This window comes from Mobula birostris, chromosome 14 (genome assembly GCF_030028105.1).
Source record: "Mobula birostris isolate sMobBir1 chromosome 14, sMobBir1.hap1, whole genome shotgun sequence".
Classification (NCBI taxonomy): domain Eukaryota; kingdom Metazoa; phylum Chordata; class Chondrichthyes; order Myliobatiformes; family Myliobatidae; genus Mobula; species Mobula birostris.
In genome coordinates this window covers 87,790,916-87,806,993 of record NC_092383.1, presented here as the reverse complement: position 1 = coordinate 87,806,993, position 16,078 = coordinate 87,790,916, and the positions used below count along the sequence as shown (strand labels likewise).

General features: G+C 44.1%; 1 protein-coding gene across 1 annotated transcript; it reads right to left on the bottom strand.

Annotated features, from left to right (window-relative positions):
• Positions 1 to 768: 768 nt before the first annotated feature.
• Positions 769 to 15,357, bottom strand: LOC140209542 (polymeric immunoglobulin receptor-like). Its single transcript, XM_072277803.1, has 6 exons — positions 15,246 to 15,357; positions 13,531 to 13,854; positions 9,817 to 10,140; positions 6,930 to 7,253; positions 2,629 to 2,704; positions 769 to 825 (listed from the first exon to the last, which is right to left on the bottom strand). The coding sequence occupies exons 1-4, from the start codon at positions 15,340 to 15,342 to the stop codon at positions 7,090 to 7,092; spliced, it is 909 nt and encodes a 302-aa protein (XP_072133904.1). The 5' UTR covers positions 15,343 to 15,357; the 3' UTR covers positions 769 to 825; positions 2,629 to 2,704; positions 6,930 to 7,089.
• Between the last annotated feature and the right edge of the window lie 721 nt (positions 15,358 to 16,078).

Sequence of the window (16,078 nt, the reverse complement as noted above, 5' to 3'; positions counted from 1 at the left end):
TTACGAGTTAAAGATTAGCTTTATTTCACACAAGTACATCGAAACGTAAAAACGTACAGTGAAATACGCCATTTGTGTCATCGACCAACACAGTCTGAGGATGGTGCTGGGGGCAGCCCACAAGTGTCACTGCTCTTCTGACGCCGACACAGTATGCCCACACCTCAGTAACCCAAACATGTCCATCTTTGGAAAGGGGGAGGGACACCAATGTGGTAACAGGGAGAACTTAAATATCCTCACAGCAGTGGGAATTAAACCGCGATCGGTGATCACTGGTGCTGTAAGATGTCGAATTAAGCATTATGCTACCGTCTGTCCTTAGTCTATTGAGCTACGTGAGATACTTGGCCAGTGGTGAAGCTAAATTGGGTATGAGTGGAGCTGTGTGAGCAGGATCCCTGGTGCATGTGAGGAGCATTTTACATCTCCAAATGCCTAGTAACCTCTGTGGCCCTGAAAAGCTAAGCATAACATATGGAGTATGTTAGCTTAACTATTATATTGTTTTAATGTGTATCCTTTAACTGTTACTTTCAGCCACTTTAAGCCATTTAACCATTAATGGATCTCCACCTTCATTTCACTCTAATCGTTAGTTTGCAGTTACAGACGCTTATGTGACAGTCTGAATTAATTAGCAAGGACTAATTTGAAGCTTCCACTTTTAATTGTGAATCATACGACGTGGAAGTGATGGGGTTGGAAACAATATACCTTTGAAAAGCTGTCATGCAAAGTATTGAAACAGTGCAAAGAAGCAGAGCTCCGAGGAGTATCCAACGGGTCAGAGTCCAAACATGATGAATTATTGACACATAGTTCCTGATGAACCAAGAAAATATCATTAGTTACACACAGAGTAATCAGTAAGTGCCACTGAGAAATGCATTTTATCGAATATGTGTTATCAGCAAATGATAGATACATTTTATTGAAATGGTTCAAAAAGCCAGGTCTCTGAAGAATATTAACTGGATCACAGCCAAATCATGGTGAATTTTCAACTCAGACACTGATGGAGAAAGGAAACATAATTAACAACGCGCAGAGAATTCTGTAACAGTTGGGAAACGCCTTGTCCTCACATTGCACATGAAATCATTCAACGTGATGCATGGAGTATCGAGCAGTCTACTGGTTGAGTGCTGATTCTCCAACCTATGCCCACGCCTTGGAACTGTTGCACTGCCAGTGAAACTGAGTGAAATTAATGTTATCATATCTATGTATATATTTCTATATACTTAATGCACACTAGACCTTGTTTCCCCATCACAGTGCATAGCGGAGATAAATATAGTCAGCAACTGTGACGCTGAGGCTGTGAGGTCGCTCCAGCTGCTCTGTTTCGCATTTGCAAACCTTGCGGCGATTCGCCCTGGTAACATGATGAGCTGATACCTAGTCTTTGAGCCTACTCTGGGGATTTGGATCTAAGGACTCAACTTGGTACAAAATGCCGCTGTTGTTCCTCGCTGCTTTTGTTTGCACGATTTGTTTTTTTTTCTCTTTTTCTATGCATTGAAGGTTGGTCTTTACTTTTTAAAATTGGATTCTTTTGGGTTTCTTGCTTTGTGGCTGCCAAGGCTATATAATCTATACATTCTTTGATAATAAGTGTACTTGGAATCTTTGAGCTTTACCAGCGATCAGAGTGATTTCATGTTGAATACTGATGTACATTTACTGGGTTGTTTTCCCCTTCCTTGAACCTTTTGTGTGCAGACAATCCTGCTGGAGTAAAGTCCACCATGTTGGTGTTCTGCCAGAATTATTCCTGGATAGCCCCAGGAGAGGAAGATCAGGTTGCAGAGACTGTTCTTCAGGCATTTTCTTCTCAATGTGTTGAAAAGAGGGAATTTCTGCTGTGTACAATGAGGTGCAACTAAGGCAAAGAAAATGCTAATCATGAAATCACTGTGATCTTTGGTTGGGTTGTTCACCAAGCCCGGAGGTTAGGTCGCAAAGGTTTCGTGTCCAGTCAAGGTGACAACATCAATACGCAATTTGGGTGTTTCTGCCGAGTGCTCGCAGAAGCACAAAACAAGAAAACAAGAGAATTCTTAAAAGTTTGGTTCTCAACAGAAGACTCTATTAACAAGCATATTGGACTAGATGCAAATTACGAACCTGTGTGTCTGTGGGATCGGGGGCAAGGGAACACCCAAGGAACCACTGATCAGTGACTGCTAACCAGGGACATGGGCCAGCAAGCCAGCGGTGATCACTCAGCTATCTGTTTCGCTTGGACCTAATGTAAACTAGTAGCCAGTGTGACAGCCTACCTATCAGAACACTGAGTCAGACCAATACAAACGCGAGCATTCGGCAGAAACAGCACTCAATTGCACACTGATGATGTCACCTCGACTGCTGTTGAAACGTTTGTGACCCAACCGCCAGGCTCAGCGAACAGCTCTACAAACAAGCAGCCAACCTGAGCTACCGTCTACTCTTTCCTTTCAAGTCACTGCGATCACTGGAAAAATTGCTGTCTATATTCATCTTGAGCTGTCCTGAGAGTACTGCAACATTGAGGTAAAGCTGTGGAAGTCTGAGTTGGCCCATGAAATGGCTGATCTGATCTGAATCAATGAAACAAAAGTCTCAGTGGATCCTTCTAACCTGGTGGGAATTCCGTTCTGAGATGAGCTGGTCCATGTGGTTGCATTAGTAGTTTCCATGGTGCTTGTCTCATTTTCTGGAGGGTAAAGTAGATAAAATATCTGAATATTGAAAGTTTGAAAGCAGTTTCTATCCCATCTCCATGAAGTGTGGGCAGTGCCCCACTTAGGTCACTTGCTCGGTGCCTGAAGGTCCTTGGTTCAAATCTTACTGCAGATGGTCATTGTGGTTCCCTCCTGACAAGGCCATCTTCATACAGGCTAAGCCCTATGAGCTCTCAAACATTCCCCAACTTCTATCATGAGCCTCAGTCTGGTTAGACATCGCCAGTGGAAGCACGGTTGTGTGACTTGCAGCTGTGTCTGACCTAGGAAGGGTGGGGCAATCAAGGGGTTGTGGCTGATAGGACAATGTGCAAGAGACCTGGCAATCATTCCTTTCAATTTGGAGAGTTTATTTCTTGTGAGAGTCCATGCTTGCGTTGTCTTCAGTTATTAGAGAAAAAAGGGTGACAATATATTCCTGATTTTTGGGACGCTCCCAGAGGTTCCTGAATTTGGGGCACTCTCAGGGAGATTCTTTGGCCATTCTTTGTCCCTGGTCATAGAATGTTGCTGAGAGTGTCCCAAATTCAGGAAAAGCTCTGGTGCAGCAAGGACCACATCTAACCTCTTCACCTAAGGATGTCCACTGCTGTCATTACCCTGCCCCTGTGGCTGGAGTCTTGGAGCTGGTCACCAATCTAGATGCCACTGACACAGCATTCCTGTATTGGACTGAGGAGAGGGGTGAAGGTAGAGGGGCTCTGAGCCCGATCTGTCCACTGCTGGTACAGGGAACAGGCCTGATATAGAAACATAGAAAACCTACAGCACAATACAGGGTTGTGCCGAACATGTCCCTACCTTAGAAATTACTAGACTTACCTATAGCCCTCTATTTTACTAAGCTCCATGTACCTATCTAAAAGTCTCTTAAAAGACCCTATTGTATCTACCTCCCCCACAGTTGCCGGCGGCCCATTCCACACACTCACCACTGAGGGGGAAAAAAAACTTAACCCCTGACATCTTCTCTGTACCTACTTCCAAGCACCTTAAAACTGTGTCCTCTCGTGCTAGACATTTCAGCTTTGGGAAAAAGCCTCTAACTATCCACAGGATCTATGCCTCTCATCATCTTATACACCTCTATCAGGTCACCTCTCATCCTCCATTGCTCCAAGGAAAAAAGATCAAGTTCATTCAACCTATTCTGATAAGGCATGCTCCCCAGTCCAGGCAACATCCTTGTAAATCTCCTCTGCACACTTTCTATGGCTTCCACATCCTTCCTGTAGTGAGGCAACCAGAACTGAGCACAGTACTCCAAGTAGGGTCTGACCAGGGTCCTATATAGCTGCAATATTACCTCTCAGCTCCTAAATTCAATTCCACGATTGATGAATGCCAATACACCGTACGTGTTCTTAACCACAGAGACAACCTGCACAGCTGCTTTGAGGGCCCTATGGACTTGGACCCCAAGATCCCTCTGATCCTCCACACTGCCAAGTGTCTTACCATTAATACTATATTCTGCCATCGTATTTGACTTGCCAAAATGAACCACCTCACACTTATCTGGGTTGAACTCCATCTGCCACTTCTCAGCCCAGTTTTGCATCCTATCAATGTCCTGCTGTAAACTCTGACAGCCCTCCACACTATCCACAACACCCAACCTTTGTGTCATCAGCAGACTTACTAACCCATCCCTCTACTTCCTCATCCAGGTTATTTATAAAAATCATGAGGAGTAAGGGTCCTAGAACAGATCCTTGAGGTGCTCCACTGGTGACTGACCTCCATGCAGAATATGATCCATCTACAACTATTCTTTGCCTTCTGTGGGCAAGCCAGTTCTGGATCCACAAAGCAATGTCCCCTTGGATCCCATGCCTCCTTACTTAATAAGCCTGGCATGGGGTACCTTATCAAGTGCCTTGCTGAAATCCATATACACTACATCTACTGCTCTTCCTTCATCAATGTGTTTAGTCACATCCTAAAAAAATTCAATTAGACTCGTAAGGCATGACCTGCCCTTGACAAAGCCATGATGACTACTACTAATTGTATTATACCTCTCCAAATGTTCATAAATCCTGCCTCTCAGGATCTTCTCCATCAACTTACCAACCACTGAGGTAAGACTCACTGGACTATAATTTCCTGGGCTATCTCTACTCCCTTCCTTGAATAAAGGAACAACATCTGCAACCCTCCAATCCTCCAGAACCTCTCCTGTCCCCATTGATGATGCAAAGAGGATCGCCAGAAGCTCAGCAATCTCCTCCCTCTCCTCCCACAGTAGCCTGGGGTACATCTCATTCGGTCCCAGCGACTTATCCAACTTGATGCTTTCCAAAAGCTCCAGCACATCCTCTTTCTTAATATCTACATGCTCAAGCTTTTCAGTCTGCTGCAAGTCACCACTACAATCATCAAGATCCTTTTCACAGTGAATACTGAAGTAAAGTATTCATTAAGTTCCTCTGCTATTTCCTCCTGTTCCATACACACTTTCCCTCTGTCATAATTGATAGGACCTATTTTTTTCATGTCTTATCCTCTTGCTTTTCACATACTTGTAGGATGCCGTGGAGTTTTCCTTAATCCTGCCCACCAAGGCCTTCTCATGGCCCCTTCTGGCTCTGCTAATTTCCTTCTTGAGCTTCTTCCTATTAGCCTCATAATCTTCTAGATTTCTAACATTACCTAGCTCTCTGAACCTTTTGTAAGCTTTTCTTTTCTTCTTGACTAGATTTATTACAGCCTTTGTACACCACAGTTCCTGTACCCTACCATAACCTCCCTGTCTCATTGGAATGTACCTATGCAGAACTCCACACAAATACCCCCTGAGTATTTGCCACATTTCTTCCGTATATTTCCCTGAGAACATCTGTTTCCAATTTATGCCTCCAATTTCCTGCCTGATAGCCTCATAATTCCCCTTACTCCAATTAAATGCTTTTCTAATTTGTCTGTTCCTATCTCTCTCCAATGCTACTGTAAAGGAGACAGAATTATGATCACTATCTCCAAGATGCCCTCCCACTGAGAGATCTGACACCTGACCAGGTTCATTTCCCAATACCAAATCAAGTACAGCCTCTCCTCTTGTAGGCTTATCTACATATTGTGTCAAGAAACCTTCCTGAACACACCTAACAAACTCCACCCCATCTAAACCCCTTGCTCTAGGAAGGTGCCAATGGATATTTGGGAAATTGAAATCTCCCATCGCAACAACTGTTATTATTACACCTTTCCAGGATCTGTTTCCCTATCTGCTCCTTGATATCCCTGTTACTATTGGGCGGCCTATAAAAAAACACCCAGTAAAGTTATTGACCCCTTCCTTTTCCTAACCTCCACGCACAGAGACTCCGTACACAATCCCTCCATGGCCTGCACCTATTTGCAGCCGTGACACTATCTCTGATCAACAGTGCCACACCCACACCTCTTTTGCCTCCCTCCCTGTCCTTTCTGAAACATCTAAAACCCAGCACTTGAAGTAACCATTCCTGTCCCTGAGCTATCCAAGTCTCTAATGACCTCCAGCTCCCACTGCTAGGAAACTGGAGATCTAAGAGGGGAGTGTGGAGGTGAAATGGGGGTTGGGTGAAGTAGCTCAAAGAAAGAGGCTGAGAGAAAGGAGGGGTTGATCAGTTCATAGAAGAGGAATAAAGGGCAATAAGAAAAGGACATTTGAAGGTGCTAATAGGGTATCTACCTCTACCATTAAATCTAGAGATGCTGACTGACCTATTGAGAATTTCCCATGATGTGTACCTTCTGTGTTGGCTCAGTGCAAAGACCAGACAGACATTTTTGCTTGGGGGAAATGATTGGTAGAATTGGCAGAACTGGATCAAGGTGAAGCAATGGAATCACCACTGTGTGTGAGTGGTGAACGTGAGCTTGGTGGGCAGGGGAACAGGGGTGGGGCTGGTTCCTCTCCTCCTGCTTCAGTGAGACTCAGCACAAGGTTTGATCTCAGAACTGCAGTCTTTTGGGGAAAACGTCTTATCAACAGCTGAAAAGCTGGCCACTGGGATCTTCCTGTCAGGTTTATCAGCTCATTCATACTCCCCCCAGGAAGGTGGAGCTCTTCTTTGTCCTTATCGGCTGCAGCCCTGCAAATGAGTTCCCATCTCTTTAATGGTACTGAGTCATAGTCAGAGCTGAGGGAGGGAATTCCTAAGCTGCGATTTTCTAATATGGAAGCTTGACGAGAAATTGTAAACGTACCTTCAGAAACTTCCAGTGAAATGATAAACCTTTTTCTCGGTACGTATATTACCCTCTCCATTATACACTGATACACCCCTTCATCACTCTTCATTAGATTGTCCACGGTTACCGAAAGAATCCCTCGTATTTTTTTGTCAGTCATTGATACTCGTCCTCTTCATGGCTGGTCAGTCGAAACCACAGTGGAACAACCCACGTGAGGATCACCTCTACACCATTTCTTCACGTAGTCCTTGTACTTCGGATCATACCGGCATTCCACAGTGACTGACTGTCCCACTGCTCCTCTAACCTTCTCAGGTCCAGTTAATGCACCTGAGCCTGTTGGCACATGAATAATGGAAGTTACCCACACGTCATCAGCACAAGGTGCATTTAGCAACATACACTCATCTTATTAACTGCTTAGAGAATCTCATGATTTTGCAGAGATCATGTTCCTCTTGAATATTTTATCCCGGGTGTTAATCCTCATTTCACCGAGTTGTTCCTCAAGTTACAGTAAAAGCTATAATGGGTGGTCAGGCGTTCCCAACTTGCGTGTCTGTTGTTTCTTGTTGTGAGCAGGCTGTGAATCCTGGAGAAATGATCCCTGCTGTGGTTCAGTGAGGGAGCCACCACCTCCTCAGCGGCAACATGAGATGGCAGATAGGTTCTGGCCTGGTCACTGTTGTAATGAGTTTACTGGGGGATCATCCAGTGAGGATCTCTGGGTGAACCTGAGAAATAAGAAGGGGTTGATCATTCTACTCCAGGAAGGCTAATCATCAATGGGTATAAGAGGAACCTTCAAAGTGGTTGCGGAAAGTTTAATTTAAAAAAAAAAAAAAATTAGTTTTCTTTCATAGTAGGGGATATCATGATTCCTTATAAACAGTGGGACTGCCTTAGTTAGGGCTTTGATGTGACAGAATTTAAGTGTATTCAGGAAAATTCTCAAGCAATATACTTTGCCATCTCCATAGATGGCAAAGCAATTTGGACCAGGATCAATTGGGGTATGGCATATTCTGTGGTATTAAAGAGGAACTTGGCAAAGATGACTGTGACACAGAAATGGCTTGCTGGTGCGAAGGGAAGCGTGAGGGTTTATAGTTGTTTATTGGGTTAGAGGCCTGTGACTAGCATTGTGCCTCAGCTGCTGGTGTGAGGCGGATTGTAATTTGTCACGATATCAGGAAAAGGACATCTGCAGGTGATTATTTGTACAGCAATATAGAAGATTTTTCTTTCATAATTGATAAAAATAAAGCAACCAGTCAGTCTTCCAGTGTATTAAAAAAATTCTCACTGAGATATTGTTAGGACTGCCATCAATTCCAGCCTTTCTAACTCAGTTCCTAGTGATCACTAATGCTTATTTTCTTACCTGCTGGTAACTTCAGATATTTATTCTCAGTTCTACTCCACCTCCTGACTCAGATCTTGGTACCTGTCCCAATCTTTAACCAATTCTTTACCACACAAGCTTTACTCTCTGCTTTCCCTACCCTATCAACAACCTTTCTTTGTCTTCTGTCCATCCACGCTACTCTTCCCCTGCCATTTTCTTGGGGCCTATCGCCCCTCCTTGGTGTATCTTTCCTCTCCCATGGATGAGATCTTTGGAGCTTCTGTTGGTGTTTCTGTAGCTCTGGGTTTTCACGAGATTTTTCTTTTCTTACTTTAATTTATTTAGTGATATAGTGCAGAGTAGGCCCTTCCAGAAACTCACCTATTTAACCCTAGGCTAATCTCAGGACAATTTACAATTAGCTTACTAACTGGTACATCTTTGGATTGTGGGAGGAAACCGGAGCATCAGGAGGAAAGTCACAGGAAGAAAGTCCAAACTTTCTTACTGAGAACACTGGAATTGAACTCCAAACTCCAATGCCCCGTGCTTAAGTAGTGTTGAGCTAATCACCATGCTACTGTGGGTTGCTAGCCTCATGCTGAACTCTTCTCCTTTTGCATCTGGGCTTGGGACTGTCCATTTGTGGAGTCTTCCCTCTACCTGCAACTGAACAAATTTTTGACCTCAAATGTTTCCATTACCATTGAAAGAGTATCTAGCTGAATCATTAGCTCTGTTCTCCTTGCCATTGATTTTAGTTAACCTGCTGTACATACCCAGGGATGAGGCATGAGTTGTGGTTAGTGAAAGGGAGAAAATTCACAGGATGGGATTTTCAAACTTGGGAATGTGATGACAAATTGTACACATACCTTCAAGAGATGTCTGCACATCTATTGATTTTATTTTCTTTTCTATTAGTAATTTCAGCGCCTAGTCTTCTATTTACCACCCATCTGTCTGCTTCTCTGAATTGTAACTTCTACATTTCCTCAAAATATTGGCTGTTCAGATTGACCTGAAACATTAAGGTTGTTTTCTCTCCACAGATGCTGCCTGACCTGCTGAGTATTTCCCACATGATCCACTTTATTTTGAACTTTCTGTGTGACTCAGTCCAAAGACCAGATCACCCTTCCTATCTGGGAATTTATTGCTGCAGCTGGACTGAGTTGAAGCAATGTGCGAGAGGTGAGGGTGAGCTTGGTAGGCAAGAGGACAGGTGTGAAGCTTGTTCCTCTCCTCCTGCTCCAGTGAGAGCTGGCTTAATGTCTGATCTCAGAGCCACTGTCTTTGTGGAAGTGACCCATCCGCAGGAGAACAACTGGCCATTAAGACTGTCCCGTTGGTTCAGGATTTCACAGTCCATTCACACCCTTCCAGGAGGTTGGGGCTCTTGGTGTTTCCCCATAGGCTGAGATCCTCAGTAAATGCGGACTCAGTCCTTTGATGCCCAGGGATGAAGCACTGAATTGTGGTCAGTGCAAGGAGGGAATTCCTAAGCTACGATTTTTAAACTTGGGAATGAAAGAGAAATTATTGACATACCTTCAGACACCTCGAGTGAAATGGTAAACCTTTCATTTGGTATCAACATTGTCCTTTCTATCATACACTGGTACAGCCCTTCATCACTCTTCCTTAGATTGTCCATGGTTACTGAAAGTATCCCTCGTGTTTTGTAATCGGTCATTGTTATTCGTTCACTTCGTGGCTGGTCAGTGGAAACCACAGCGGAACAACCAACGTAAGGATCACCTCTACACCATTTCTTCACATAGTCCCTGTATCTCAGATCATACCGACATTCCACAGTGACTGATTGTCCCACTGCTCCTCTGACCTTTTCAGGTCCAGTTAGTGCACCTGAGCCTGTGGGTATATGAATAGTAAAAGATTACCCACACATCATCAGCACAAAGTGCACTTAGCAATATAAACTCATCATGTCTACTAGAACATAGAACATAGAACAGCACCGCAGAGGAAAAGGCCATTTGGCCCATTGTGTTGTGCCAAGCCAGCTAAAAACCAAATCTAAAATACCCAAACACTCATCCATCTACCCACAACATGTCCATATCTCTGCATTGTCCTGCCTATCTAAAAGTCTCTGAAAAGCTTCTGATGTATTTTCCTCTACCACCATATCAGGCAGCACATTCCAGGCATCCATAACTCTGAGTAAAGAAACTTACTCCTCACACCACCCTTGAGCCTACTGTTCTGAGAGCTTCATGATTGTGCAGAGATCATGTTCCACTTTAATATTTTATCCTTGGTGTTAATCCTCATTTCTTTGAGATTGTTTGTCAACGTTCAGTGAATGCGGAACCGCTCACCCTAATATGTCTAAGCTTTGTATTTGGTGTTTCTTGTTTGGGTTGTGAATTCTGCTGAAATGATAACTGCAGTGGTTCAGCGAGGGAGCCATGATCTTCCGGAGCAACCAGAGATGGCAATAAATTCTGGCCTTCCCACTGATGCCCAGGTTTAAATGAATTTACTGGGGTTCCAGTGAAGCTTTATGGATGAAACTGGGGTGTATGGGGTGTCAGGGAGGGGTAGCACCTCTGGTGGGGGAACATGTCGTGTCCGTTTCAGGACGGTTAGTCCACCTTTGGTCCCCACCTGGTACTCAGCTCTCACCTGTGGCTCTCCATAGCTGTTTGCATGCGACAGCGGCAACACCCCGGGCAATGGCTTCGACAAGCCGGCTAAACCAGGTGAGGGTAGCCAACAAGTATCAAACCCTCGGTGAGATAGGGAGTTGTCTATCCCAGCATGTGAAGACAGACTCTGGTGGATTGAGTGGACGAGACCAATGGAAGGTCCAATAGTCAAGAAGGCGGTCTCTGCAAGCATTATGGAACGTGTAGAGCAGGACAAGACACAGAAGACGTCCTGGTCATCCACTGCGCCTAGTCCCATCTCCAGCCATCTCGACTCTGTCTTGCCACTGGATCCAGACGGGAATTGGGAAGAGAGAGTGAGGCTGACACTGAGCAACTCTCCCTCACTTAAATCCAAATCACGCGCTAGTCTCGACACCATCATAATGGTGTCAAGGTCCTCATCGATGTCGTCAATAGACAAACAATGATTGAAACTGGGAAATGAGGATGGGTTAACATACAAAACACTGGAGGAACTCAGCAGGTCAGGCAGCATCTATGGGAATGAATGAACAGTCAACATTTCAGCCTGAAACCCTACTTCAGAACTGTCATGTAAGGGGGAAGACACTAGAATAAAAAGATGTGGGGAGGAGAAGTAGATAAGCCAGAAGGTGATAGATGAAGCCAAGTGTGTGGGAAAGCTAAAATACTGGAGAAGAAGTAATCTGATAGGAGAGTAGAAGAAACCATGGGATAAAAGGAAGAAAGAGGGGCAGCAGATGATAGGCAAGTGAAGAGAAGAGATAAGAGGTCAGAGTAGAGAATAGAGGGAGAAAGGTGGCAAAAAAATTATCAAACAGAAATTGATGATCATACCATTTGGTTGGAGGCTACCTGGATGGAATATGAGGTGTTGCTCCTCCATCCTGGGAGTGGCCTCATCATGGCAAAAGGGAAAGCCAAGGACTGACATGTCAAAATGGGGATAGGAACTAAGATGGTTGCCTTCTAGGAAATTCAGCTTTTGGTGGATGTGCTTGACAAAGCAGCACTCCAAGTTACACCTGGAAGACTGTCTGGGGCTCTGAATGGAGTTACGGGAGGAGGTGAATGAACAGGTGTAGCATTTTTGTCACTTGCAAAGATATGTACCAGGAGATGGATTAATGGGGAAGGGATTTACAGACAAGGAAATCATAAAGGGAGCCATCACTGGAGAAGCTGAGAGTGAGGGATGATTATAAGACCATAAGATTATGATGTGTTTGTTGGTAGAATCCTGTTAAAATGGCAGAAATTGGGGAGAATGGTATCTTGGAATCAAGGGGTGAGCGTAGATGTCCAGGAAATAAAAGTGATTCCGGTGGGAGCAGCATCAATGGGGGAGAAAGAGAAAGCCTGTTCTTTGAAGGAGGAGGACATATCTGATGTTCTCAAAATGAAAGCTTCATCATGGGAACAGATGTGGCAGAGACAAAGGAACTAAGAAAAGGGAAAAGCATTTTGATAGTCAATATGATGGGAAGAGGAATAGCCAAGATAGCTATGGGATTCAGTAGGCTGACCCAAAGAGAATACGATGGAGTCATGGTGTGCGGACATGAGCTCAGTATTGTAGGAGTAGGCAAAGGCAATAGGCTGACCTGGGCAGTCAGGTTTGTGAATCTTAGACAGGAGTTTGAAGTGAGGAGTCTGGGGTAAGGGACCTACGAGCTTGGTGGTGGTGGATAAGATTTACCAAAGTTGATGAGGTTAGTGATGGTATCAGAGACAATTTTCTGATCACTTTATTCAGATTGTACCATAAGCTGTGTCACCACACCTTGTACTATTGTAAGTTAACGCCCCCAGCTCCTGTATTCCATACCTTGACTGATGAAGGCCAATATGCCAAACTTCACCATCCTGTCTGCCTGTGTCGCTGCTTTCAGCAAATTGTGTACTTTTACTCTTAGGTTTGACCATACATCTATTGATTTTCTTTTCTATTCTGTTGGTAATTTCAGCTCTTGGTTTTCTCTCCAACCACTCCACCCTTCTCCTTCTCTGCATTGTAACTCTTGCATTTCCTCTAAGTATAGGCAGTTCAGATTGATCTAGAACATTAAGATTGTTTTCTGCTCAGAGATGCTGCCTGACCTGCTGAGTATTTCCCCCATTATTCACTTTATTTTGTATTTTCTGTGTGGCTCAGTCCAAAGACCAGATCACCCTTCCCATCTGGGAATTTATTGCTAGAATTGGCAGAGCTGGATAGAGTTGAAGCAATGCAATCAGAACAATGTGTGAGTGGTGATGGTGAGCTTTGATGGATAGGGGAACAGATGTGTAGCTCGCTCTTCCTCTTCTGTTCCAGTGAGAGTCAGTACAGTGTCTGATATTGAAGCAACTGTCTTCAGGGAAGTGACCCATCAACAGCAGAACAGTTGGCCATTGGGACCTTCCCATCGGTTTAGTGTTTGACAGTCTATTCATACCTTCCCAGGAGGTTGGGGCTCTTAGTGTGTCCCAATAGGCTGGGATCCTCACTAAATAAGGCTCCAATCCTTTGATTCCCTGGGATGAGGCACTGAGTCATGAACAGTGTGAGGCAGTGAATTTGGGATTTTCAAATTTTGGAACAAAAGAGAAATTGTTAATGTACCTTCAGAAACCTCCAGTGAAATGGTAAACCTTTTATTCGGTACATATATTAACCTCTCCATTACACACTGGTACAGCCCTTCATCACTCTTCTTTAGATTGTTCACAGTTACTGAAAGAATCCTTTGTGTTTTGTTATCAGCCATCAATATTCGTCCTGTTCGTGGCTGGTCAGTTGAAACCACTGTGGAACAACCAATGGAAAGATCACCTCTACACCACTTTTTCATGTAGTCCTTGTATATCTGATCATACCGACATTCCACAGTGACCGATTGCCCCACTACTCCTCTAATCTTCTCAGTTCCAGTTAGTGCACCAGAGCCTGTGGGTACATTAATAATGAAGGATTACCCACACATCGTCAGCACAAAGTATACCGAGCAATGTAAGCCAATCATGCATACTGTTCAAAGAGTTTCCTGATTTTGAAGAGATCATGTCCCACTTTAATAGTTTATCTTTGATGTTAATCCTCATTTCATTGAGATTGTTCCTCAACGTTTAGTTAAAGCAGAATGGCTCACCCTAATGATTCTGAACCCTGTGTCTGTTTCTCATTTTGAATGTGTTGTGAATTCTGTGGAAATGATTGCTGCAGTGGTTCAGTGAGGGAGTGATCACCTTCCTAGGGGCAACTAGGGATTGCAACAAATTCTGGCCATGCCACTGATGATCACATTGTTATAAAGTTTCTGGGGCCCCAGTTGGCCTCATTGGTGATAGCAGGAAATAAGTAGGGGTTAACACATACAACTTGACAGGTCAGTCAGTGTCTATGGAAATGAACAGAGTCAACGTTTCAGGTCAAGACCCTTCGTCAGGACTGGAAATGAAGGGGGAAGACAACAGAATAAAATGATGGGGGGAGGGGAAGAAGATAAACTAGAAGGTGATAGGTGAAGCCAGGTATGTGGGAAAGCTGAAGAACTGGAGAAGGAGGAATCTGATAGAAGAAGACAGTGGATCACAGGAGAAAGGGAAGAAGGAGGAACACGAGGAGATGGTGATAGGCAGGTGAGAAGAAGAGATAACAGGCCAGAGTGGAGAATAGAAGAAAGGGGATGAGGGAGGGCTGGAACATGGACTGTTCCACGTGACTAATGAAAAGACAGACATAACTGGTGTCCATGTGGTTACTCACAACTTAATGGCTGCATATTATTTATTTATCTAGACCATCACAATTAAAGGACAAAACAGTTTGCTGAGGTTCCTCATTATTCCGCTGTCCCCAGCTGCTACTTCAAGTTAGCCCATTTGTAATTGGAGCTGTTTCCTCTCCTGTAATTGAATATCCAAGCTGGAAATTTTACAGAGGGACAGTTTCCATGGATGATTTATCCCTGACATATTCCCCAATAAAATTCTGTCGATCTACATTGGGAGGATCGCTGAATGCAGAAATATTGGTCCAACAGTGGAGATATTGTAGTTGTTGCTCTGTCTGTGTTGAAACTACTGCCCACATGGCAGAGAGTCCAGGCTATTTCTGAGATCATCTTGCTGTGCACCCATTGCACCTCTTGACCAGAATCCTGGATAATTCACGACAGCAAATGGCATTATTCTCAACGGTTCATCTTCAGCTCTACCACCCAGTGCATGATCCGACATCAGCAGAACTTCCTGCATCTGTCAGTGTTATTCATTAGAAAACTGTACAATACTTGTTAATATCTATAAACTTCATATATTTTAGATATAATGCTTTACCTGATACAAAACCAGTGGAGATGAGAACCAACAGAGCGATAGCTCCCATTGTCCTGGGGTGTCTCTCGAGTGTGAATTCACCCAGCACCAGCTCCATACTTCAGTTGCCTTAGATCAGTTGGGTCTCTGTGTTATTTTTGAGTTTTCCAGTTCTTTATTTAATAAGCACAAGAGGGGATCAATTCTGCTTTTGCCATGACGTATATGCTGTTGTGCTAGCAACCTTCGGTGACTCGCCAACCAATCAATTGCAGACAATGCAGCAGTTAGGACCGTGTCAGAATATTTTTCCATTCCCTTGGATTTGTTCAGCTTCAAGCATTCAGGCGTCATGGAAGGAAAGAGGAGAGAACGTGCACCAGTCCTCACAGGGCACGGCAGTGGAAAGGCAGAGCGGCTTCACAAGTTCCTCGGTGTCAACACCTCTGACTGGTATGGAGAGGACATTGCACAGGACTGGTAAAAGCTGCAGAACGTTGCAAACTCAGCAAGCACTGTCATTACACCCGCCTTCCCTGCATCGATGACATCTTCAAAAGGCGATGCCTCAAAAAGGCGACTTCCATCATTACGGACCCCCATCACCCAGAACGTGCCCCCTTCCCATTGTTACCATCATGGAGTAGTTACTGGAGCCTCACTGAACACACTAGAAACACTTTCTTCCCCTCCAACATCAGATTTCTGAACAGACAATGAACCAACCCGTGAACACTACCTCACTATTTTGCTTTATTTCACTACTTAATTTTCTTTTGACAAGTTACTTTTTATTTTGAGGTACTGTACTGTACTGCTGCTGAAAAGGTACAAATTTCATGAGAGAGGTCAGT